The sequence below is a fragment of the Pseudophryne corroboree genome, chromosome 10 (genome assembly GCF_028390025.1).
Source record: "Pseudophryne corroboree isolate aPseCor3 chromosome 10, aPseCor3.hap2, whole genome shotgun sequence".
Taxonomy (NCBI): Eukaryota; Metazoa; Chordata; class Amphibia; order Anura; family Myobatrachidae; genus Pseudophryne; species Pseudophryne corroboree.
This window is the reverse complement of record NC_086453.1, coordinates 373,344,516-373,368,332: the sequence shown is the minus strand read 5'-3', so window position 1 is coordinate 373,368,332 and position 23,817 is coordinate 373,344,516. Positions and strand designations below refer to the sequence as shown.

Below are 23,817 nucleotides of genomic sequence, written 5' to 3'. Positions count from 1 at the left end.
GTTGAAACACTTCTGGATGGAGGCCCCACTCGCCGGCATACACGTCCTGACGACTGAGAAAGTCCGCTTCCCAATTCAGGACTCTCGGAATGAATATTGCCTATATGGCCGGTAGATGGCGTTCCGCCCAACGTAGAATCCGTGAGACTTCCTTCATTGCCAAACGGCTTCGAGTGCTGCCTTGATGATTTATGTAAGCCACTGTGGTGGCGTTGTCCGACTGTACTTGAACAGGACGGTTCTGAATTAAATGCTGGGCCCAGGTTCAAAGCATTGAAGACCGCCCGCAATTCCCCTGAAGGGAGTGTTGCTCCAGCACCGCACCCCAACCTCTTAGACTGGCATCTGTCGTCAACAGGACCCAGTTGGATATCCAGAAGGGACGACCCCTGCACAATTGTTGGTCCCGTAGCCACCAGTGTAGCGACAGACGGACCTCCGGAGTCAAGAGGATCATTTGAGATCTGATCCGGTGAGGCAGGCCGTCCCACTTGGCTAGAATCAGCCTCTGGAGGGGGAGAGAATGGAATTGAGCATACTCCACCATGTCGAATGCGGATACCATTAGGCCCAGTACCTGCATTGCCGAATGTAATCGACACTTGCGGACGAGAAAGGAAGCAACGAATCCTGTCCTGAATCTTCAGGACTTTCTCCTGAGACAAGAACAACCTCTGGTTGTGAGTGTCCAACAACGCTCCCAGGTGCACCATGCTCTGAGCAGGTACCAGGGAGGATTTCTTCCAGTTGATGAGCCACCCGTGGGCTTGTAGAAACCGGACCGTCATATCCAGATGACGCAGGAGAAGATCTGGGGAATTTGCCAGGATTAACAAGTCGTCCAGATACGGCAGTATCCTGACCCCTTGACGGCGGAGTACCACCGTCATCACCGCCATAACTTTGGTGAAGACTCGCGGAGCCGTTGTTAAACCAAAAGGTAACGCCCGAAACTGGTAATGTAGGTTGCCAATAGCGAACCCCAGGTATTGTTGATGTGACACTGCTATAGGAATATGCAGGTAAGCATCCTGTATGTCCAGGGAGACCATGTAGTCCCCAGGTTCCAAGGCCAGAACTATAGAGCGAAGGGTTTCCATACGGAACTTGGAAACCTTCACAAACCTGTTCAATGCCTTGAGGTTGAGAATGGGCCGGGAGGACCCATTCGGTTTCGGGACTAGAAACAGCGGAGAATAGTACCCCCGGCCCCTCTGAGCAAGAGGCACCTGTACTACGACTCCTGTATCCAGGAGGGTCTGTACCACCGAGTGTAGAGTTTTTGCCTTTGTCTGGTCCAAAGGGACGTCTGTCTGGCAAAATCGATGAGGGGGGCGGTATTTGAAGGCTATGGCGTAACCTCGAGTGACGACTACCCGTACCCAGGCATCTGAAGTGGTCTTCAACCATTCCTGGGTATACCCTAGAAGCCTGCCCCCCACCCTGGGATCCCCCACGGGGAGGCCCGCCCCGTCATGCGGCAGGCTTATCGGTCTTGGCAGCTGGCTGACGGGCAGCCCAGGCTCTTTTGGGCTTCGGCTTAACAGGTTTGGAAGTGCGGGCCTGCTTATGGTACGCCTGACCTTTTGCTTTACCTGAAGGACGAAAGGGGCGAAAGGACGTACCTTTAGCCTTCGACACAGAAGGAGCGGTATTAGGCAGATAGGCAGTTTTGGCAGTAGCCAAGTCAGCCACAATCTTATTTAAGTCCTCCCCAAACAGAATATCTCCCTTGAAAGGGAGTACCTCCAGGATTTTTCTAGAGTCCAGATCCGCAGACCAGGATCTCAGCCACAGTATCCGGCGAGCCAGGACTGACGTAGTAGAGGCCTTGGCTGCTAGGATACCGGCATCAGAAGCCGCCTCTTTAATATAGCGAGAAGCTGTGACAATATATGACAAGCATTGTCTAGCATGGTCAGAAGAGATTTCAGCTTCTAACTCCAAGGCCCATGCTTCAATAGCCTCTGCAGCCCATGTAGCTGCAATAGTGGGCCTTTGTGCAACACCCGTGAGGGTGTAAATCGCTTTCAGACAACCCTCCACACGTTTATCCGTAGGCTCTTTTAGAGACGTGACGGTAGTGACAGGTAGAGCTGAGGAAACCACCATCCTAGCCACATGTGAGTCTACTGGAGGAGGCGTTTCCCAATTCTTAGACAGCTCTGGCGCGAGGGGATAGCGAGCCAGCATCTTCTTTTGAGGCACAAACTTCTTACCCGGGTTTTCCCAGGGTCCCTGACGTATATCAATGTGGAACAAGCCAACCTAGGTTGGAAAGGGCGCTGCGAGTGTGATTCCAATTAACCGTGTATATAGCAGCTGCCTGGGTAGGTCAGTTTCACCTATATAGAATAGCAAAAACAATATAACAACAAAAAGGCTGCGCTTTAGAGATGAATTGTCATAACAACTGATAAAATTTATTATGCTTAAAATCTGTCAATTGAGACAATTAAAAATGCGTATACATTGCTTAAGATAACCTCTGATCATAATGTTGACAACACATAAGCCTGTTCCAAAATTGGCCGTGAGACCCTATATATTTGAAACCAAATAGATCCTGGGGCTATAGCATAGTCCCTGGGCTGGAGAGTATGTCCCAACGCTGGAGGATTAACAGTTCCAAAATGATGCAAGATTTATGGAAAGTCCTCACCAGTATTGCGTGTGGATGAACAGAGTCCAGTCCTTTAAATGTGGATATGGTTCCAATAAAGCGGTCTGTAGGGTCCACGGTGGTCCAAGCTGAGGTGATGGGCTGTGGTAGGTTGATCAGAGGGCTCACACCTGACGCGTTTCACAGCTTATCTGCTGCTCCCGAAGCGCGGCCACGCAATCCTGGAGAGCCCCAGCCGTGTGTTTCTAACGTGAAGAAAACCGGAGCCTCCGCTGTAGGTACCCGGCAACCAGGGCTCGGGAGTGTACAGCGCCGCTGGGGAGACCTGGAGCTGCAGATGTGAATGTCACAAGACATTTACCACCGCTGCTGCCCTTGAAGTCTTCACTTTTTACCTCATAAAAAGTTTTTCTCAGGGCTGCTTGGAGCAGCACCTCTGTTCAGTGCCTGCTTACTGCAGCACCAACTTACAAAACTGAGCTCCTGTGCTGGGAGGCGGGGTGATATAGGAGGCGGCGCTGTGCATTCTGGGAACAGTCAAAGCTTTGAGCCTGTTGGTGCCTCGGATCAAGATCCTACTCTACACCCCATTGTCCAATCCTTGTGGAGCCCAGTGTACCCCGCAGCAGAAATAATTGTTTTGTATTGAATACTTCTAGTGTCAACGTATAGGGGTTGTATTTTAATATTCTGGTAGCATGCTTGCTGTGATCCAGAGACCTGTTCCTGTATTATAAGTACAGGGCTCAGTTTCTGTAATGTGCTTATGTAAGGCATGATGCCAAAGCAATAGAATTCGTAGCCAGGACACCGGGTACTCACCAACATGCCAAAACTATAAACAGCATGGCCTCACGACATAATGAGTAACATATAATATCTCTTCAAGCTGTATAATTATAATAATTAAATAACACTTAATAGCAAACCCGCCACTTATCTATAGCACAGTCACAGCCTGTTACACAATCTTATATTGTATTTACACAAAACACCATGTAATTCTAGGGCTCACAACCGTTGTTATAACCTTTGCAGGGTGAATACGTGGCTGTCACCAAATGCCAAATTTATTGCACCAGTACTCTCCTGCCAGGGCAGTGACTTCTAGTATATACCGAATACACAGGAGGGGGATCTTTACATAGTAATTACATATACAAATCTGCACATCAGAAACACACATACTCAGAACCACAAGCAACGTGAAATTTTGTGGAAAACAACTTTGGTTGGGGGCTAAAAACACAACAACGCGTGCAGAAAATAGGAGGGTGGGTTACAACGGATATCCTATAATTTAGCATTGCAATCCCACATTTAGATATAAAATTGTGTGCAGCTCGCGGCCATTCTCCCCTAGGCATTTGTCACAGTTCTGGGGCTTATGCAGAGTTGGGTGGAAATGTAAGTTGCACATTGTTTGGGCCTAGTAAATTGCTATTGTACATGTACCAAAAATTCTTCTCTCCGTCCATACACAGGCTGAGTAGGGTTTTACCCTGACTACTTCCGCTAAGAGAGGAGTAATGCAGGCAATTACAGGAAGGGACTGTCAGCACAAATATGTACCACTGGGTGATTCATCGCAACCTACGGGCGCTCTTCACACCGTCATAAGGGGCTATGCCCCCTTAACCCTTCTGCGCCCTTGCGGCATGCAATATTTTTATTATATGGAGTATTACATCCAATCATTATTTTGTGAGTGGTTAAATACTGCACGGACAAAGGGCGTGTGATGGTTAAGGGGTCGAAGCCCCTTGCAACGGCGTGAACAGTGCACGTAGGTCACAATGAATCACCGTGGGTGGGGGAGGGCGTCCGGAGCCACTGCGGTGGTGGAGGGGTGTGTGTGGGGGTGCCGCAGATAGTGCCCGAAGGTACTGTGAGTGGGGGAGGGGTGGCTAATGCTTCTCCTCCTGGAAGCAGCTAAGCTGCTGTCCTCCCTTTGGCAGTGGCTCTCCCGGAGACTTGCACAGCAGGCAGTCACTATTGTTAGGGCCGGTGTCCCAACGCACCGCATTACAGGGAAAAAGATACTCAAACTACAGCTCCCAGCAGCCCTTAGTGTCTGAATGCTTCGGCGCTAAGTGCTGCTGGGAGCTGTAGTTTATTTAGTGCGTCTACTTCCCTGTAATGTGGCGCGTTGGGACACCGGCGCTAACAATAGTGACTGGCTGGCAGAACTGTGTGACTCGCTGAATCACTGTAAAAGGTGAGAGTGCTGTGCAGTGTCAGTGACACTGCACACCCACTGCACTGCACAGTACGGTCACCTTTTACATTGATTCAGCATCCAGACATTACCCTCCGCGATATCACCCACTCTATACGTTACATTAGCCATCTCGGGGCTTCCAGGCCGGCAGCCCAGGTGCTGTGTTGCGGAGTCAGGGCCTCTGGGGATCTGGGTGTGGCTGTGGTGGGGAGGCACTTCTGTGACATCATGCACAGAGGAGGCTCTGGGAGAGTATGCGGCGCAGGGAGGGCTATAAAAACCTTCCATTGCGCCGCTTTCATACACATCTATGCCGGTGGCCGCAGCAGCTTTTGTTCCACCTGCGCCACGGCTAGGGAGTGGGGATTGTTGATGCGGGAGGGGGCAGGCGGACTGGCAGCAGGACATTGGACGCTGCAGTAAAAGGATTTTTATTTTCCTCTATCTACAGCGCAGAGACTTGCTGCAGATGCAGTGGCATACCCTCCAGCTGCACCTTTTTGGCAGTTACAGGACCTTTTTTTTATGGTCTGTACCGACTTTTGACTCTCCAAACTTCCACTGGAAGTATAGGAAAAGGGGCGTGGCCATGCTGCTTTACCCGTGACCACGCCCCCTTTTCAAATTTGTACAGATTTTTATGTGTAAAGTGTTGGAGGGTGTGTTGCTGCAGATGCAGTGGGACTATTTTGGGGTGTGGGCCTGGAGCTGCAGCTCCATCAGTCCCATTGCTAATCCTGCTCTGTGAAAACACAGCAGGCAAAGGGCAGAGCCTCCTATTGGATGTAACCTGTGTGGGAGGGCGTTTCTTGCCAATCAGCTGTGGACTGGGTGTGATAGACCTGCTGCTAACCCAATGAGAGCTCCTAGCCACGCCCAGCGTTATACACACAGTCACAGATCTGGGCTATTATATAGGAGATGCTGACCACAAAAACCAAACTAAAAGAAAGAAAGAAAGAAAGAAAGAAAGAAAGAAAGAAAGAAAGAAAGAAAGAAAGAAAGAAAGAAAGAAAGAAAGAAAGAAAGAAAGAAAGAAAGAAAGAAAGAAAGAAAGAAAGAAAACAACAACCACGTATTGATTTTGGGGAGTCAGGGTGACTAACACGTGTGGCACATATTAAAATGCAATCGAGATTAATGGAAGAGAGGGGTGGAGAACGTGTGCTCTGATTGGGCTACAATTTATCAATCGCATTGTGGAGGTGTGGGGGACAGTCTGCAGAGTCTTGCGCACGCAGGAGTTATTACAGGAAAACCAGTGTTGTGTTCCTTACTGGGAACCTAACTTAGCAGAAATGTCTTGGGGTTCACTCCATAACCCTTACAGAGTCTATAGGGTGGATATACACACACACACACACACACACACACACACACACACACACACACACACACAACATGAGGGTGCCAGACGTCCGCTATTAAATATGAACAGACAAGGAGGATGACGATTGTCCGATTGCTTCTGAAACACTCCCAGTGATACGTTTAGTAGTGTACTGCAATATTAGCACTTACTGCTAACACAGTGTCACCTCTGCTGGCACATACTGGGGTATGATAGCCACCTCTCTTATGCATTGGGTACAGGTGACCGGCGGTCGGGATCCCAACGGTCAGCATACCGACGCCAGGATCCAGACCACCAGAATGCAGACAGGGGGGCAAGCGCAACGGTGCCCTTGTGGGCTTGCTGCGCTCTCCACGGGTTATATTCCCACTCTGTGGGTGCCACGGACACCCAAGAGTGGGAAGAGCCCTCGGCCCCCTGCCGGCATTCATCCCCTTTTTATGGGCAAGTTTACACATGATTTTAGGTATAAAATCTGTTGCGCTCCAGACAAGCCCCTCAGCGTGTAAATGCGGTGTATAGGGTATATACAGCTATATAAAGCTCACCCAGTGTGCAACCGTATAGAATCAGTACAAAAATGACAGTTCTATTAGAGCAATAGTGTTCCTGTGGAACAAGGGATGGACCTTACCTGAGTTTGCCGTGCCGGCTAGTGTGAAAGAGGCCTTAGTCTGAGAACTATAAGCATCTGAAATGGGACTGTATGTAGGTAGCACTAGAAAGTGGGGAGAGAGAACGTAGATGAGCCATTTCTGGCATGACTTAAGCTGTTTGGTGTAAATATGGGTTGTATAAACAAGCAGACTCAATGTAACCATCTATCTTCATAGAGAAATGAGTTCTGGCCACGTGAGCTGGCAATCTAAGGCTAACCCAAGCCTTTGGCAGACTTAGGGTAGCACAAAAATCTTGGGGAAAGTTTTTGAAGCTCTCCAGCTTCTCTAACCTGAAGGAAGATCTGCTGAATGCCAGGAAATCATTGGTACTAATTGTGATTATGATAAAACACTCCCTGGATAATTACATCCCTTTTATAGATTTTTATGGCCTTTATCACTAGGAGAACTCAGGGTGACTAACACGTGGGGCACATATTAAAACGCCAGCAACCGAGATTAATGGAAGAGTGGGGTGGAGAACGGAACGTGTGCTCTGATTGGGCTACAATTTATCAATCGCCTTAGATGTGGATGGAGGTGTGAGGGGACAGACTGCAGAGTCATGCGCACGCAGGAGGTATTACAGGAAAACCAGTGTTGTGTTCCTTACTGGGAACCTAACTTAGCAGAAATGTCTTGGGGTTCACTCCATAACCCTTACAGAGTCTATAGGGTGGATATATACACACCCCTTGTTGCAGACACTTTGCATCAGGTGTTCTGCTAGGTCAAAATGAGTAAATCTCATTACATATGGAATAATGGGGCAAATGTATTAAGCCTAGAGAAGGGATAAAGTAGTGATAAAGCAGTGATAAGCGCAAGGTGATAACGCACCAGCCAATCATTACGGATTTGAAAAAATAAGAATTTACTTACCGATAATTCTATTTCTCGTAGTCCGTAGTGGATGCTGGGGACTCAGTCAGGACCATGGGGAACAGCAGCTCCGCAGGAGACAGGGCACAAAAGTAAAAGCCTTAGGATCAGGTGGTGTGCACTGGCTCCTCCCCCCATGACCCCCCTCCAAGCCCCAGCCAGGATACTGTGCCCGGACGAGCGTACACAATAAGGAAGGATTTTGAATCCCGGGTAAGACTCATACCAGCCACACCAATCACACTGTACAACCTGTGATCTGAACCCAGTTAACAGCATGATAACAGCGGAGCCTCTGAAAAGATGGCTCACAACAATAATAACCCGATTTTTGTAACAATAACTATGTACAAGTATTGCAGACAATCCGCACTTGGGATGGGCGCCCAGCATCCACTACGGACTACGAGAAATAGAATTATCGGTAAGTAAATTCTTATTTTCTCTGACGTCCTAAGTGGATGCTGGGGACTCCGTCAGGACCATGGGGATTATACCAAAGCTCCCAAACGGGCGGGAGAGTGCGGATGACTCTGCAGCACCGAGTGAGAGAACTCCAGGTCCTCCTCAGCCAGGGTGTGCCCCTGACCAAGTAGCAGCTCGGCAAAGTTGTAAAGCCGAGACCCCTCGGGCAGCCGCCCAAGATGAGCCCACCTTCCTTGTGGAATGGGCATTTACATATTTTGGCTGTGGCAGGCCTGCCACAGAATGTGCAAGCTGAATTGTACTACACATCCAACTAGCAATCGTCTGCTTAGAAGCAAGAGCACCCAGTTTGTTGGGTGCATACAGGATAACAGCAAGTCAGTTTTCCTGACTCCAGCCGTCCTGTAAACCTATATTTTCAGGGCCCTGACAACATCTAGCAACTTGGAGTCCTCCAAGTCCCTAGTAGCCGCAGGTACCACAATAAGCTGGTTCAGGTGAAACGCTGACACCACCTTAGGGAGAAACTGGGGACGAGTCCGCAGCTCTGCCCTGTCCGAATGGACAATCAGATATGGGCTTTTGTGAGACAAAGCCGCCAATTCTGACACTCGCCTGGCCGAGGCCAGGGCCAACATCATGGTCACTTTCCATGTGAGATATTTCAAATCCACAGATTTGAGCGGTTTAAACCAATGTGATTTGAGGAATCCCAGAACTACGTTGAGATCCCACAGTGCCACTGGAGGCACAAAAGGGGGTTGTATATGCAGTACTCCCTTGACAAACTTCTGGACTTCAGGAACTGAAGCCAATTCTTTCTGGAAGAAAATCGACAGGGCCGAAATTTGAACCTTAATGGACCCCAATTTGAGGCCCATAGACACTCCTGTTTGCAGGAAATGCAGGAATCGACCGAGTTGAAATTTCTTCGTGGGGCCTCCCTGGCCTCACACCACGCAACATATTTTCGCCACATGTGGTGATAATGTTGTGCGGTCACCTCCTTCCTGGCTTTGACCAGGGTAGGAATGACCTCTTCCGGAATGCCTTTTTCCCTTAGGATCCGGCGTTCAACCGCCATGCCGTCAAACGCAGCCGCGGTAAGTCTTGGAACAGACATGGTACTTACTGAAGCAAGTCCCTTCTTAGCGGCAGAGGCCATGAGTCCTCTGTGAGCATCTCTTGAAGTTCCGGGTACCAAGTCCTTCTTGGCCAATCCGGAGCCACGAGTATAGTTCTTACTCCTCTACGTCTTATAATTCTCAGTACCTTAGGTATGAGAAGCAGAGGAGGGAACACATACACCGACTGGTACACCCACGGTGTTACCAGAACGTCCACAGCTATTGCCTGAGGGTCTCTTGACCTGGCGCAATACCTGTCCAGTTTTTTGTTCAGGCGGGACGCCATCATGTCCACCTTTGGTCTTTCCCAACGGTTCACAATCATGTGGAAGACTTCCCGATGAAGTCCCCACTCTCCCGGGTGGAGGTCGTGCTGAGGAAGTCTGCTTCCCAGTTGTCCACTCCCGGAATGAACACTGCTGACAGTGCTATCACATAATTTTCCGCCCAGCGAAGAATCCTTGCAGTTTCTGCCATTGCCCTCCTGCTTCTTGTGCCGCCCTGTCTGTTTACGTGGGCGACTGCCGTGATGTTGTCCCACTGGATCAATACCGGCTGACCTTGAAGCAGAGGTCTTGCTAAGCTTAGAGCATTGTAAATTGCTCTTAGCTCCAGTATATTTATGTGGAGAGAAGTCTCCAGACTTGATCACACTCCCTGGAAATTTTTTCCTTGTGTGACTGCTCCCCAGCCTTTCGGGCTGGCATCCGTGGTCACCAGGACCCAGTCCTGAATGCCGAATCTGTGGCCCTTTAGTAGATGAGCACTCTGCAGCCACCACAGAAGAGACACCCTTGTCCTTGGAGACAGGGTTATCCGCTGATGCATCTGAAGATGCGATCCGGACCATTTTTCCAGCAGATCCCACTGAAAAGTTCTTGCGTGAAATCTGCCGAATGGAATCGCTTCGTAAGAAGCCACCATTTTCCCCAGGACCCTTGTGCAATGATGCACTGACACTTTTCCTGGTTTTAGGAGGTTCCTGACTAGCTCGGATAACTCCCTGGCTTTCTCCTCCGGGAGAAACACCTTTTTCTGGACTGTGTCCAGAATCATCCCTAGGAACAGCAGACGTGTCGTCGGAGACAGCTGCGATTTTGGAATATTTAGAATCCACCCGTGCTGTCGTAGAACTACTTGAAATAGTGCTACTCCGACCTCCAACTGTTCTCTGGACCTTGCCCTTATCAGGAGATCGTCCAAGTAAGGGATAATTAAGACGCATTTTCTTTGAAGAAGAATCATCATTTCGGCCATTACCTTGGTAAAGACCCGGGGTGCCGTGGACAATCCAAACGGCAGCGTCTGAAACTGATAGTGACAGTTTTGTACCACGAACCTGAGGTACCCTTGGTGAGAAGGGCAAATTGGGACATGGAGGTAAGCATCCTTGATGTCCAGGGACACCATATAGTCCCCTTCTTCCTGGTTCGCTATCACTGCTCCGAGTGACTCCATCTTGATTTGAACCTTTGTATGTAAATGTTCAAATATTTCAGATTTAGAATAGGTCTCACCGAGCCGTCTGGCTTCAGTACCACAATATAGTGTGGAATAATACCCCTTTCCTTGTTGTAGGAGGGGTACTTTGATTATCACCTGCTGGGAATACAGCTTGTGAATTGTTTCCAATACTGCCTCCCTGTCGGAGGGAGACGTTGGTAAAGCAGACTTCAGGAACCTGCGAGGGGGAGACGTCTCGAATTTCCAATCTGTACCCCTGGGATACTACTTGTAGGATCCAGGGGTCCACTTGCGAGTGAGCCCACTGCGCGCTGAAACTCTTGAGACGACCCCCCACCGCACCTGAGTCCGCTTGTACGGCCCCAGCGTCATGCTGAGGACTTGGCAAAAGCGGTGGAGGGCTTCTGTTCCTGGGAATGGGCTGCCTGCTGCAGTCTTCTTCCCTTTCCTCTATCCCTGGGCAGATATGACTGGCCTTTTGCCTGCTTGCCCTTATGGGGACGAAAGGACTGAGGCTGAAAAGACGGTGTCTTTTTCTGCTGAGATGTGACTTGGGGTAAAAAAGGTGGATTTTCCAGCTGTTGCCGTGGCCACCAGGTCCGATGGACCGACCCCAAATAACTCCTCCCCTTTATACGGCAATACTTCCATGTGCCGTTTGGAATCTGCATTACCTGACCACTGTCGTGTCCATAAACATCTTCTGGCAGATATGGACATCGCACTTACTCTTGATGCCAGAGTGCAAATATCCCTCTGTGCATCTCGCATATATAGAAATGCATCCTTTAAATGCTCTATAGTCAATAAAATACTGTCCCTGTCAAGGGTATCAATATTTTCAGTCAGGGAATCCGACCAAGCCACCCCAGCGCTGCACATCCAGGCTGAGGCGATCGCTGGTCGCAGTATAACACCAGTATGTGTGTATATACTTTTTAGGATATTTTCCAGCCTCCTATCAGCTGGCTCCTTGAGGGCGGCCGTATCTGGAGACGGTAACGCCACTTGTTTTGATAAGCGTGTGAGCGCCTTATCCACCCTAAGGGGTGTTTCCCAATGCGCCCTAACTTCTGGCGGGAAAGGGTATAACGCCAATAATTTTCTATCGGGGGAAACCCACGCATCATCACACACTTCATTTAATTTATCTGATTCAGGAAAAACTACAGGTAGTTTTTTCACACCCCACATAATAACCTCTTTTGTGGTACTTGTAGTATCAGAAATATGTAACACCTCCTTCATTGCCCTTAACATGTAACGTGTGGCCCAAATGGAAAATACGTTTGTTTCTTCACCGTCGACACTGGAGTCAGTGTCCGTGTCGACCGACTGAGGTAAATGGGCGTTTTAAAGCCCCTGACGGTGTTTGAGACGCCTGGACAGGTACTAATTGGTTTGCCGGCCGTCTCATGTCGTCAACCGACCTTGCAGCGTGTTGACATTATCACGTAATTCCCTAAATAAGCCATCCATTCCGGTGTCGACTCCCTAGAGAGTGACATCACCATTACAGGCAATTGCTCCGCCTCCTCACCAACATCGTCCTCATACATGTCGACACACACGTACCGACACACAGCACACACACAGGGAATGCTCTGATAGAGGACAGGACCCCACTAGCCCTTTGGGGAGACAGAGGGAGAGTTTGCCAGCACACACCAAAACGCTATATTATACAGGGACAACCTTATATAAGTGTTTTCCCTTATAGCATCTTAATATATAATAATATCGCCAAATAAGTGCCCCCCCTCTCTGTTTTAACCCTGTTTCTGTAGTGCAGTGCAGGGGAGAGCCTGGGAGCCTTCCTAGCAGCGGAGCTGTGTAGGAAAATGGCGCTGTGTGCTGAGGAGAATAGGCCCCGCCCCCTTTTCGGCGGGCTTCTTCTCCCGTTTTTCTGACAACCTGGCAGGGGTTAAATACATCCATATAGCCCCAGGGGCTATATGTGATGTATTTTTAGCCAGCATAGGTACTTTCATTGCTGCCCAGGGCGCCCCCCCAAGCGCCCTGCACCCTCAGTGACCGTTGGTGTGAAGTGTGCGGAGAGCAATGGCGCACAGCTGCAGTGCTGTGCGCTACCTCATGAAGACTGAGAAGTCTTCAGCCGCCGATTTCTGGACCTCTTCTCTCTTCAGCATCTGCAAGGGGGTCGGCGGCGCGGCTCCGGTGACCCATCCAGGCTGTACCTGTGATCGTCCCTCTGGAGCTAGTGTCCAGTAGCCTAAGAAGCCAATCCATCCTGCACGCAGGTGAGTTCACTTCTTCTCCCCTAAGTCCCTCGTTGCAGTGAGCCTGTTGCCAGCAGGACTCACTGAAAATAAAAAACCTAACAAAACTTTTACTCTAAGCAGCTCTTTAGGAGAGCCACCTAGATTGCACCCTTCTCGGCCGGGCACAAAAACCTAACTGGGGCTTGGAGGGGGGTCATGGGGGGAGGAGCCAGTGCACACCACCTGATCCTAAGGCTTTCTCTGACGTCCTAGTGGATGCTGGGACTCCGTAAGGACCATGGGGAATAGCGGCTCCGCAGGAGACAGGGCACAAAATAAAAGCTTAAGGATCAGGTGGTGTGCACTGGCTCCTCCCCCTATGACCCTCCTCCAAGCCTCAGTTAGATTTTTGTGCCCGGCCGAGAAGGGTGCAATCTAGGTGGCTCTCCTGAGCTGCTTAGAATAAAAGTTTAGTTTAGGATTTTTTATTTTCAGTGAGTCCTGCTGGCAACAGGCTCACTGCATCGTGGGACTAAGGGGAGAAGAAACGGACTCACCTGAGTGCAGAGTGGATCGGGTTTCTTAGTCTACTGGACATTAGCTCCAGAGGGACGATCACAGGTTCAGCCTGGATGCGTCACCGGAGCCGCGCCGCCGTCCCCCTTACAGAGCCAGAAGAGACGAAGAGGTCCGGTGAAATCGGCGGCAGAAGACGATCCTGTCTTCAGACTAAGGTAGCGCACAGCACCGCAGCTGTGCGCCATTGCTCTCAGCACACTTCACACTCCGGTCACTGAGGGTGCAGGGCGCTGGGGGGGGAGCGCCCTGAGACGCAATATTACAGTATATACCTTAGGTGGCTAAAAAGAATACATCACATATAGCTCCTGGGCTATATGGATGTATTTTACCCCTGCCATTTTACACAGAAAAAGCGGGAGATAAGGACGTCGTGAAGGGGCGGAGCCTATCTCCTCAGCACACAAGCGCCATTTTCCCTCACAGCTCCGCTGGAAGGACGGCTCCCTGACTCTCCCCTGCAGTCCTGCTTCAGAATCAGGGTAAAAAAGAGAGGGGGGGGCACGTTTGGCAGCAAATAAATATATTAACAGCAGCTATAAGGGAGTAACACTTATATAAGGTTATCCCTGTATATATATATATATATATAGCGCTGGGTGTGTGCTGGCAGACTCTCCCTCTGTCTCTCCAAAGGGCTAAGTGGGTCCTGTCCTCTATCAGAGCATTCCCGGTGTGTGTGCTGTGTGTCGGTACGCGTGTGTCGACATGTATGAGGAGGAAAATGATGTGGAGGCGGAGCAGTTGCCTGTGTTGGTGATGTCACCCCCTAGGGAGTCGACACCTGACTGGATGATTGTATTTAAACAATTAAGTGATAATGTCAGCAATTTGCAAAAAACTGTTGACGACATGAGACAGCCGGCAAATCAATTAGTGCCTGTCCAGGCGTCTCAGACACCGTCAGGGGCGCTAAAACGCCCGTTACCTCAGTGGGTCGACACAGACCCTGACACAGATACTGAGTCTAGTGTCGACGGTGACGAGACAAACGTAATGTCCAGTAGGGCCACACGTTACATGATCACGGCAATGAAAGAGGCATTGAACCTTTCTGACACTACAAGTACCACAAAGAAGGGTATTATGTGGGGTGAGAAAAAACTACCAATAGTTTTTCCTGAGTCAGAGGAAATAAATGAGGTGTGTGAAAAAGCGTGGGTTTCCCCCGATAAAAAACAGCTAATTTCTAAAAAATTATTAGCATTATATCCTTTCCCGCCAGAGGTTAGGGCGCGTTGGGAAACACCCCCTAGGGTAGATAAGGCGCTCACACGTTTATCTAAACAAGTAGCGTTACCGTCTCCTGATACGGCCACCCTCAAAGAACCAGCTGATAGAAGGCTGGAAAATATCCTAAAAAGTATATACACACATACTGGTGTTATACTGCGACCAGCAATCGCCTCAGCCTGGATGTGCAGTGCTGGAGTCGCATGGTCGGATTCCCTGACTGAGAATATTGATACCCTGGATAGGGACAATATTTTGTTAACTATAGAACATTTAAAGGATGCATTACTATATATGCGTGATGCACAGAGGGATATTTGCACCCTGGCATCAAGAGTAAGTGCTATGTCCATCTCTGCCAGAAGAGCGTTATGGACGCGACAGTGGTCAGGGGATGCGGATTCCAAACGGCACATGGAAGTATTGCCGTATAAAGGGGAGGAGTTATTTGGGGCTGGTCTATCGGACCTGGTGGCCACGGCAACGGCTGGAAAAATCCACCTTTTTACCCCAGGTCACTCCACATCAGCAGAAAAAGACACCGTCTTTTCAAACTCAGTCCTTTCGTTCCCATAAGTACAAGCGAGCAAAAGGCCACTCTTTTCTGCCCCGGGGCAGAGGAAGAGGAAAAAGACTGCACCATGCAGCCGCTTCCCAGGAGCAGAAGCCCTCCCCTGCTTCTGCCAAGTCTTCAGCATGACGCTGGGGCTTTACAAGCAGACTCAGATATGGTGGGGGCCCGTCTCAAGAATTTCAACGCGCAGTGGGCTCACTCGCAAGTGGATCCCTGGATTCTACAGGTAGTATCGCAGGGGTAAAAACTGGAATTCGAGGCGTTTCCCCCTCGTCGGTTCCTGAAGTCTGCTTTACCAAAGTCTCCCTCCGACAGGGAGGCAGTTTTGGAAGCCATTCACAAGCTGTATTCCCAGCAGGTGATAATCAAGGTACCCCTCCTGCAACAAGGAAAGGGGTATTATTCCACGCTGTTTGTGGTACCGAAGCCGGACGGCTCGGTGAGACCAATTTTAAATCTGAAATCCTTGAACACTTACATAAAAAGGTTCAAATTCAAGATGGAGTCACTCAGAGCAGTGATAGCGAACCTGGAAGAAGGGGACTATATGGTGTCTCTGGACATCAAAGATGCTTATCTCCACGTCCCAATATACCCTTCTCACCAAGGGTACCTCAGGTTTGTAGTACAAAACTGTCATTATCAGTTTCAGACGCTGCCGTTTGGATTGTCCACGGCACCTCGGGTCTTTACCAAGGTAATGGCCGAAATGATGATTCTTCTACGAAGAAAAGGCATTTTAATTATCCCTTACTTGGACGATCTCCTGATAAGGGCAAGATCCAGGGAACAGTTAGAAGTCGGAGTAGCACTATCTCAGGTAGTGTTACGTCAGCACGGGTGGATTCTAAATATTCCAAAATCGCAGCTGATTCCAACGACACGTCTACTGTTCCTAGGAATGATTCTGGACACAGTCCAGAAGAAGGTGTTTCTCCCGGAGGAGAAGGCCAGGGAGTTATCCGAGCTAGTCAGGAACCTCCTAAAACCAGGCCAGGTCTCAGTGCATCAGTGCACGAGGGTCCTGGGAAAAATGGTGGCTTCTTACGAAGCGATTCCATTCGGAAGATTCCATGCAAGAACATTTCAGTGGGATCTACTGGACAAATGGTCCGGATCGCATCTGCAGATGCATCAGCGGATAACCCTGTCGCCAAGGACAAGGGTGTCTCTCCTGTGGTGGCTGCAGAGTGCTCATCTACTAGAGGGCCGCAGATTTGGCATTCAGGATTGGATCCTGGTAACCACGGATGCCAGCCTGAGAGGCTGGGGAGCAGTCACACAGGGAAGGAATTTCCAGGGCCTGTGGTCAAGCATGGAAACATCTCTTCATATAAACATTCTGAAACTAAGGGCCATTTACAATGCCCTAAGTCAAGCAAAACCTCTGCTTCAGGGTCAGGCGGTGTTGATCCAATCGGACAACATCACGTCAGTCGCCCACGTAAACAGACAGGGCGGCACGAGAAGCAGGAGGGCAATGGCAGAAGCTGCAAGGATTCTTCGCTGGGCGGAAAATCATGTGATAGCACTGTCAGCAGTTTTCATTCCGGGAGTGGACAACTGGGAAGCAGACTTCCTCAGCAGACACGACCTTCACCCGGGAGAGTGGGGACTTCACCCAGAAGTCTTCCACCTGATTGTAAACCGTTGGGAAAAACCAAAGGTGGACATGATGGCGTCACGTCTAAACAAAAAAACTGGACAGATATTGCGCCAGGTCAAGGGACCCTCAGGCAATAGCAGTGGACGCTCTGGTAACGCCGTGGGTGTACCAGTCACTGTATGTGTTCCCTCCTCTGCCTCTCATACCAAAAGTACTGAGAATCATAAGAAGGAGAGGAGTAAGAACTATACTCGTGGTCCCGGATTGGCCAAGAAGGACTTGGTACCCGGAACTTCAAGAGATGCTCACGGACGAACCGTGGCCTCTACCTCTAAGAAAGGACCTGCTACTGCAGGGGCCTTGTCTGTTCCAAGACTTACCGCGGCTGCGTTTGACGGCATGGCGGTTGAACGCCGGATCCTGAGGGAAAAAGGCATTCCAGAAGAAGTCATTCCTACTCTGGTCAAAGCCAGGAAGGACGTAACCGCAAAACATTATCACCGCATTTGGCGTAAATATGTTGCGTGGTGTGAGGCCAAGAGGGCCCCTACAGAGGAATTTCAACTGGGTCGTTTCCTTCATTTCCTGCAAACAGGACTGTCTATGGGCCTAAAATTAGGGTCCATTAAGGTTCAAATTTCGGCCCTGTCGATTTTCTTCCAGAAAGAACTGGCTTCAGTACCTGAAGTTCAGACATTTGTAAAAGGGGTGCTGCACATACAGCCTCCTTTTGTGCCTCCAGTGGCACCTTGGGATCTCAACGTGGTGTTGAGTTTTCTAAAGTCACATTGGTTTGAACCACTTTCCACTGTGGACTTGAAATATCTCACATGGAAGGTGTCGATGCTGTTAGCCTTGGCTTCAGCCAGGCGTGTGTCAGAATTGGCGGCTTTATCATATAAAAGCCCTTACTTAATTTTTCATTCTGACAGGGCGGAATTGAGGACTCGTCCTCAATTTCTACCTAAGGTGGTTTCTGCATTTCACATGAACCAACCTATTGTGGTACCTGCGGCTACCAGGGACTTAGAGGACTCTAAGTTGCTTGACGTTGTCAGGGCCTTAAAAATATATGTTTCCAGGACGGCTGGAGTCAGAAAATCTGACTCGCTGTTTATCCTGTATGCACCCAACAAGCTGGGTGCCCCTGCTTCTAAGCAGACGATTGCTCGTTGGATTTGTAGTACAATTCAGCTTGCACATTCTGTGGCAGGCCTGCCACAGCCAAAATCAATAAAAGCCCATTCCACAAGGAAAGTGGGCTCATCTTGGGCGGCTGCCCGAGGGGTCTCGGCTTTACAACTTTGCCGAGCAGCTACTTGGTCAGGGGCAAACACGTTTGCTAAATTCTACAAATTTGATACCCTGGCTGAGGAGGACCTGGAGTTCTCTCATTCGGTGCTGCAGAGTCATCCGCACTCTCCCGCCCGTTTGGGAGCTTTGGTATAATCCCCATGGTCCTTACGGAGTCCCAGCATCCACTAGGACGTCAGAGAAAATAAGATTTTACTTACCGATAAATCTATTTCTCGTAGTCCGTAGTGGATGCTGGGCGCCCATCCCTAGTGCGGATTGTCTGCAATACTTGTATATAGTTATTGTTACAAAAATTCGGGTTATTATTGTTGTGAGCCATCTTTTCAGAGGCTCCCTTGCGTTTATCATACTGTTAACTGGGTTCAGATCACAAGTTGTACGGTGTGATTGGTGTGGCTGGTATGAGTCTTACCCGGGATTCAATATCCTTCCTTATTATGTACGCTCGTCCGGGCACAGTATCCTAACTGAGGCTTGGAGGAGGGTCATAGGGGGAGGAGCCAGTGCACACCACCTGATCCTTAAGCTTTTATTTTGTGCCCTGTCTCCTGCGGAGCCGCTATTCCCCATGGTCCTTACGGAGTCCCAGCATCCACTACGGACTACGAGAAATAGATTTATCGGTAAGTAAAATCTTATTTTTACTTTTGTGCCCTGTCTCCTGCGGAGCCGCTGTTCCCCATGGTCCTGACGGAGTCCCCAGCATCCACTTAGGACGTCAGAGAAATGACAGTTAGGAGCTGATTGTCTGGTGCGATATAACCTTGCACTTCTCACTGCTTTATCCCTTCTCCACACTTTATACATCTGCTGCAATGTCCCACTTACTGGAAATAAGGCTACTGTAAGTCACCGAGGAGCTCCGTGACTTTGGCGGTTGAGTCAGGTTTAGGCTGTGGCATGGAAGGGATAGTGTTAACTGAGCTGGAACATGAGAGTCCAAGTCGTGACCAATTGTCCACTACCTGCAGGGCAGTTACTGGGAAAATATAGCATACAGGCGAAGTTCTCCTTTAAGGGAGAAAGCAGGAACATAGATTTAAAGATAAAGGTGAACGGAGGATTTGACAATCAGCCAAGAGCCAACCCCTTAAATATTGATATCACAACATAATAAATTATTAGAAATAAAAACAAATGAATTAGTCATTTTTTCACCTACTTGCTTTCGGCTTTCCTCTTCATCAACGCCCGGGCGAAGTACAAGAGCAGCATGATAATCTGTGTTATATGCTGGAGCCGGTCCAGTGGGATAAGGTTCCTTCATCAACCGATGACATACCTGAAAATGGAATCGTCAGAATCACCACAGGGTGCAGTAATGGGGGTAATGAAGTGGTGCCCCAGGAAGAGTATAGAGTGCAGTACTGATGGGGTATTTGTGCAGGTGACCAGTCTCATTAGTGTTCCATGGAATGGACCTAGACATGACACCAGTCTACTGTAATGATGGGCATTTTTGCGCACCATCTGGGCACTGCTGCCTTCCTGCAACAATAATGATAGGGTGCCCACTATACTCACAGGCTTCCCAGGCGGCACTGCGTGTACTCTCTCCCGTAGCTGTCCCTCTGGATCTTGAGCAAGGAGCTCTACAGGAAGGTCATGATGTCCTCTCAGTAGGGACTCCTCATCCTCAGCGTCTGGCCTATGTAGGATCGGGGACTTCCGGGAGATGGGATTCTGAAGACCAAAACAGTTAAAGGTCTCAATCAAGCTGGCATAGTACATATGCAGATTGCTAACGTGTTCAGTGGGTGTCTACCACGCCAGTGTGTGTGTGTGGGGTGCAATGTGCTTACCTACCACGCCAGTGTGTGTGTGTGGGGTGCAATGTGCTTACCTACCACGCCAGTGTGTGTGCGGGGTGCAATGTGCTTACCTACCACGCCAGTGTGTGTGCGGGGTGCAATGTGCTTACCTACCACGCCAGTGTGTGTGTGCGGGGTGCAATGTGCTTACCTACCACGCCAGTGTGTGTGTGCGGGGTGCAATGTGCTTACCTACCACGCCAGTGTGTGTGTGCGGGGAGCAATGTGCTTACCTACCACGCCAGTGTGTGTGTGTGGGGTGCAATGTGCTTACCTACCACGCCAGTGTGTGTGTGCGGGGTGCAATGTGCTTACCTGCCACGCCAGTATGTGTGTGCGGGGTGCAATGTGCTTACCTGCCACGCCAGTATGTGTGTGCGGGGTGTAATGTGCTTACCTGCCACGCCAGTATGTGTGTGCGGGGTGCAATGTGCTTACCTGCCACGCCAGTATGTGTGTGTGGGGTGCAATGTGCTTACCTACCACGCCAGTGTGTGTGTGTGTGTGGGGTGCAATACCACGCCAGTGTGTGTGTGTGGGGTGCAATACCACGCCAGTGTGTGTGCGGGGTGCAATACCATGCCAGTGTGTGTGCGGGGTGCAATACCACGCCAGTGTGTGTGTGTGCGGGGTGCAATACCACGCCAGTGTGTGTGTGTGCGGGGTGCAATACCACGCCAGTGTGTGTGCGGGATGCAATGTGCGTACCTACCACGCCAGTGTGTGTGTGTGGTGCAGGGTGCATACCTACCACGCCAGTGTGTGTGCGGGATGCAATGTGCGTACCTACCACGCCAGCGTTTGTGTGCGCAATGTGCGTACCTACCACGCCAGCGTGTTTGTGCGCAATGTGCGTACCTGCCACGCCAGTGTGTGTGTGTGGAGTGCAATGTGCGTACCTGCCACGCCAGTGTGTGTGTGTGGGGTGCAATACCACGCCAGTGTGTGTGTGTGGGATGCAATACCACGCCAGTGTGTGTGCGGGGTGCAATACCACGCCAGTGTGTGTGTGTGCGGGGTGCAATACCACGCCAGTGTGTGTGTGTGCGGGGTGCAATACCACGCCAATGTGTGTGTGTGTGCGGGGTGCAATGTGCGTACCTACCACGCCAGTGTGTGTGTGTGTGTGTGTGTGTGTGTGGTGCAGGGTGCATACCTACCACGCCAGTGTGTGTGCGGGATGCAATGTGCGTACCTACCACGCCAGCGTTTGTGTGTGCAATGTGCGTACCTACCACGCCAGCGTGTGTATGCGCAATGTGCGTACCTGCCACGCCAGTGTGTGTGTGTGGAGTGCAATGTGCGTACCTGCCACGCCAGCGTGTGTGCGGAGTGCAATGTGCGTACCTGCCACGCCAGTGTGTGTGCGGAGTACAATGTGCGTACCTGCCATGCCAGCGTGTGTGTGGAGTGCAATGTGCGCATCTACCACGCGTGTGTGTGTGTGTGTGTGTGTGTGTGTGTGGTGCAAGGTGCGCACCTACAGATGTGTCCTCATACATTTTGCCCCAATACGCCACATAACGAGAGGTGCCTGGCGTGAGTCGATAAATGCCACGCAACTCTGGCAGTGCCAGGCATCTTTTTGCCAACAATGCATCTTATTCCCATCGTTATGCAAATATGACTCACAAGCAGACTCTGCTGATTGAAAAAAATATGCGGCTTGTCTATACTCTGTGTGTGTCTGCGGCCTTATCTGCATACGAGATTGTACATTACAGTGTCTGCTAGGAAAACACTAATGCAGCATTTCGTATGCAGATACAGCCGAGCTCCCACACAGAATATAGGTATGCCGCATATCATTATAATCCGCATAAGCGGCTTGTGCATTTTACTTGCATTGTTTTGCAAATAAGAAACATTTTCATGGAAAAAGTTGCACATAAAGATGCATTGTGCTACCGAGTCATGGCGTGACAAGGGCTATTTAACGTGCAGGGAGGCTAGATGTCAGTGGACACATCCGGTGTGTGTGCAGGGGGAAAATGTGCACACCTACCGTGCCAGCGTGTGTGTGCAGGGGAAAAAGTGCACACCTACCGTGACAGCGTGTGTGTGCAGGGGGAATGTGCACACCTACCGTGCCAGCGTGTGTGTGCAGGGGGAAATGTGCACACCTACCATGCCAGCGTGTGTGTGCAGGGGGAAATGTGCACACCTACCGTGCCAGCGTGTGTGTGCAGGGGAAATGTGCACACCTACCGTGCCAGCGTGTGTGTGCAGGGGGAAATGTGCACACCTACCGTGCCAGCGTGTGTGTGCAGGGGGAAATGTGCACACCTACCGTGTCAGCGTGTGTGTGCAGGGGGAAATGTGCACACCTACCGTGACAGCGTGTGTGTGCAGGGGGAAATGTGCACACCTACCGTGACAGCGTGTGTGTGCAGGGGAAAATGTGCACACCTACCGTGCCAGCGTGTGTGTGCAGGGGAAAAAGTGCACACCTACCGTGACAGCGTGTGTGTGCAGGGGGAATGTGCACACCTACCGTGCCAGCGTGTGTGTGCAGGGGAAAAAGTGCACACCTACCGTGACAGCGTGTGTGTGCAGGGGAAAAAGTGCACACCTACCATGACAGCGTGTGTGTGCAGGGGGAAATGTGCACACCTACCGTGTCAGCGTGTGTGTGCAGGGGGAAAAGTGCACACCTACCGTGACAGCGTGTGTGTGCAGGGGAAAAAGTGCACACCTACCGTGCCAGCGTGTGTGTGCAGGGGGAATGTGCACACCTACCGTGCCAGCGTGTGTGCGCAGGGGGAAATGTGCACACCTACCATGCCAGCGTGTGTGTGCAGGGGGAATGTGCACACCTACCGTGTCAGCGTGTGTGTGCAGGGGGAAAAGTGCACACCTACCGTGACAGCGTGTGTGTGCAGGGGGAAAAGTGCACACCTACCGTGTCAGCGTGTGTGTGCAGGGGGAAAAGTGCACACCTACCGTGTCAGCGTGTGTGTGCAGGGGGAAAAGTGCACACCTACCGTGTCAGCGTGTGTGTGCAGGGGGAAAAGTGCACACCTACGGTGCCAGCGTGTGTGCGCAGGGGGAAATGTGCGTAGCTATCAAGACCGCGTTTGAAAGGTGATTCAGGAGACATGGGCAGTATGAAGAAAGATACCCTGGATACGAGACCCACCTAGCGCAGTGTCACACATTATACTGCTGCGATGCTAATCCCGAAATATTTTATTGCAGAGTGAAAGGCTGACATTGGTATTATAACATACAATTACCAGAATAAAAGATTTACGAGCTGAATATCCAGCGGATATTAAAACATCATAAACCGGGAATTTGGGACTAGGTGTCTCACCCTCTGTTAGACACACTGGTGGCAGTCAGTGGTTTGGAGGATGTAATTACTCTGCCCTTTGGAATGGTGTACAGTAAAATGCCATAAACGAATGTTGCGCTCACATCTCTGGTGGGGGAGACCTTCCAGATTCCGCCAGGCAGGGTTAACTCCTCGATCTCCACAGTCTTCAGAGCGGCCAGCCTGTCGCGCACCTGACGCATGCTTTTCTTCAGCTGTTCACGAAACAAGAAGATACAGTATGTTACATTTCCAGCGTGCAGATAGCCAATGCGCACTACTAGGAATATCTCGTTACAGCGAGAATGGAGAACCTCTGCTAATAAATACAACAATAATGATATAATAAAAAATAGAAATCATTGTAATCGTTAAAGTTTCTTAAACGCCTTCATGCAGCACA

General features: G+C 50.2%; 1 protein-coding gene across 2 annotated transcripts in view; it reads right to left on the bottom strand.

Moving 5' to 3' along the window:
- CCDC15 (coiled-coil domain containing 15) overlaps positions 1-23,817 on the bottom strand; it is a 56,675-nt gene that overhangs the window by 8,875 nt on the left and 23,983 nt on the right. For both annotated transcript variants that reach the window (XM_063943758.1, XM_063943757.1), the window contains 3 exons: positions 23,519-23,629; positions 19,812-19,970; positions 19,450-19,569 (listed from right to left, as the gene is read on the bottom strand). In XM_063943758.1, the coding sequence (XP_063799828.1) occupies positions 19,450-19,569; positions 19,812-19,970; positions 23,519-23,629 (390 nt within the window). The remainder of the gene's footprint in view (positions 1-19,449; positions 19,570-19,811; positions 19,971-23,518; positions 23,630-23,817) is intronic.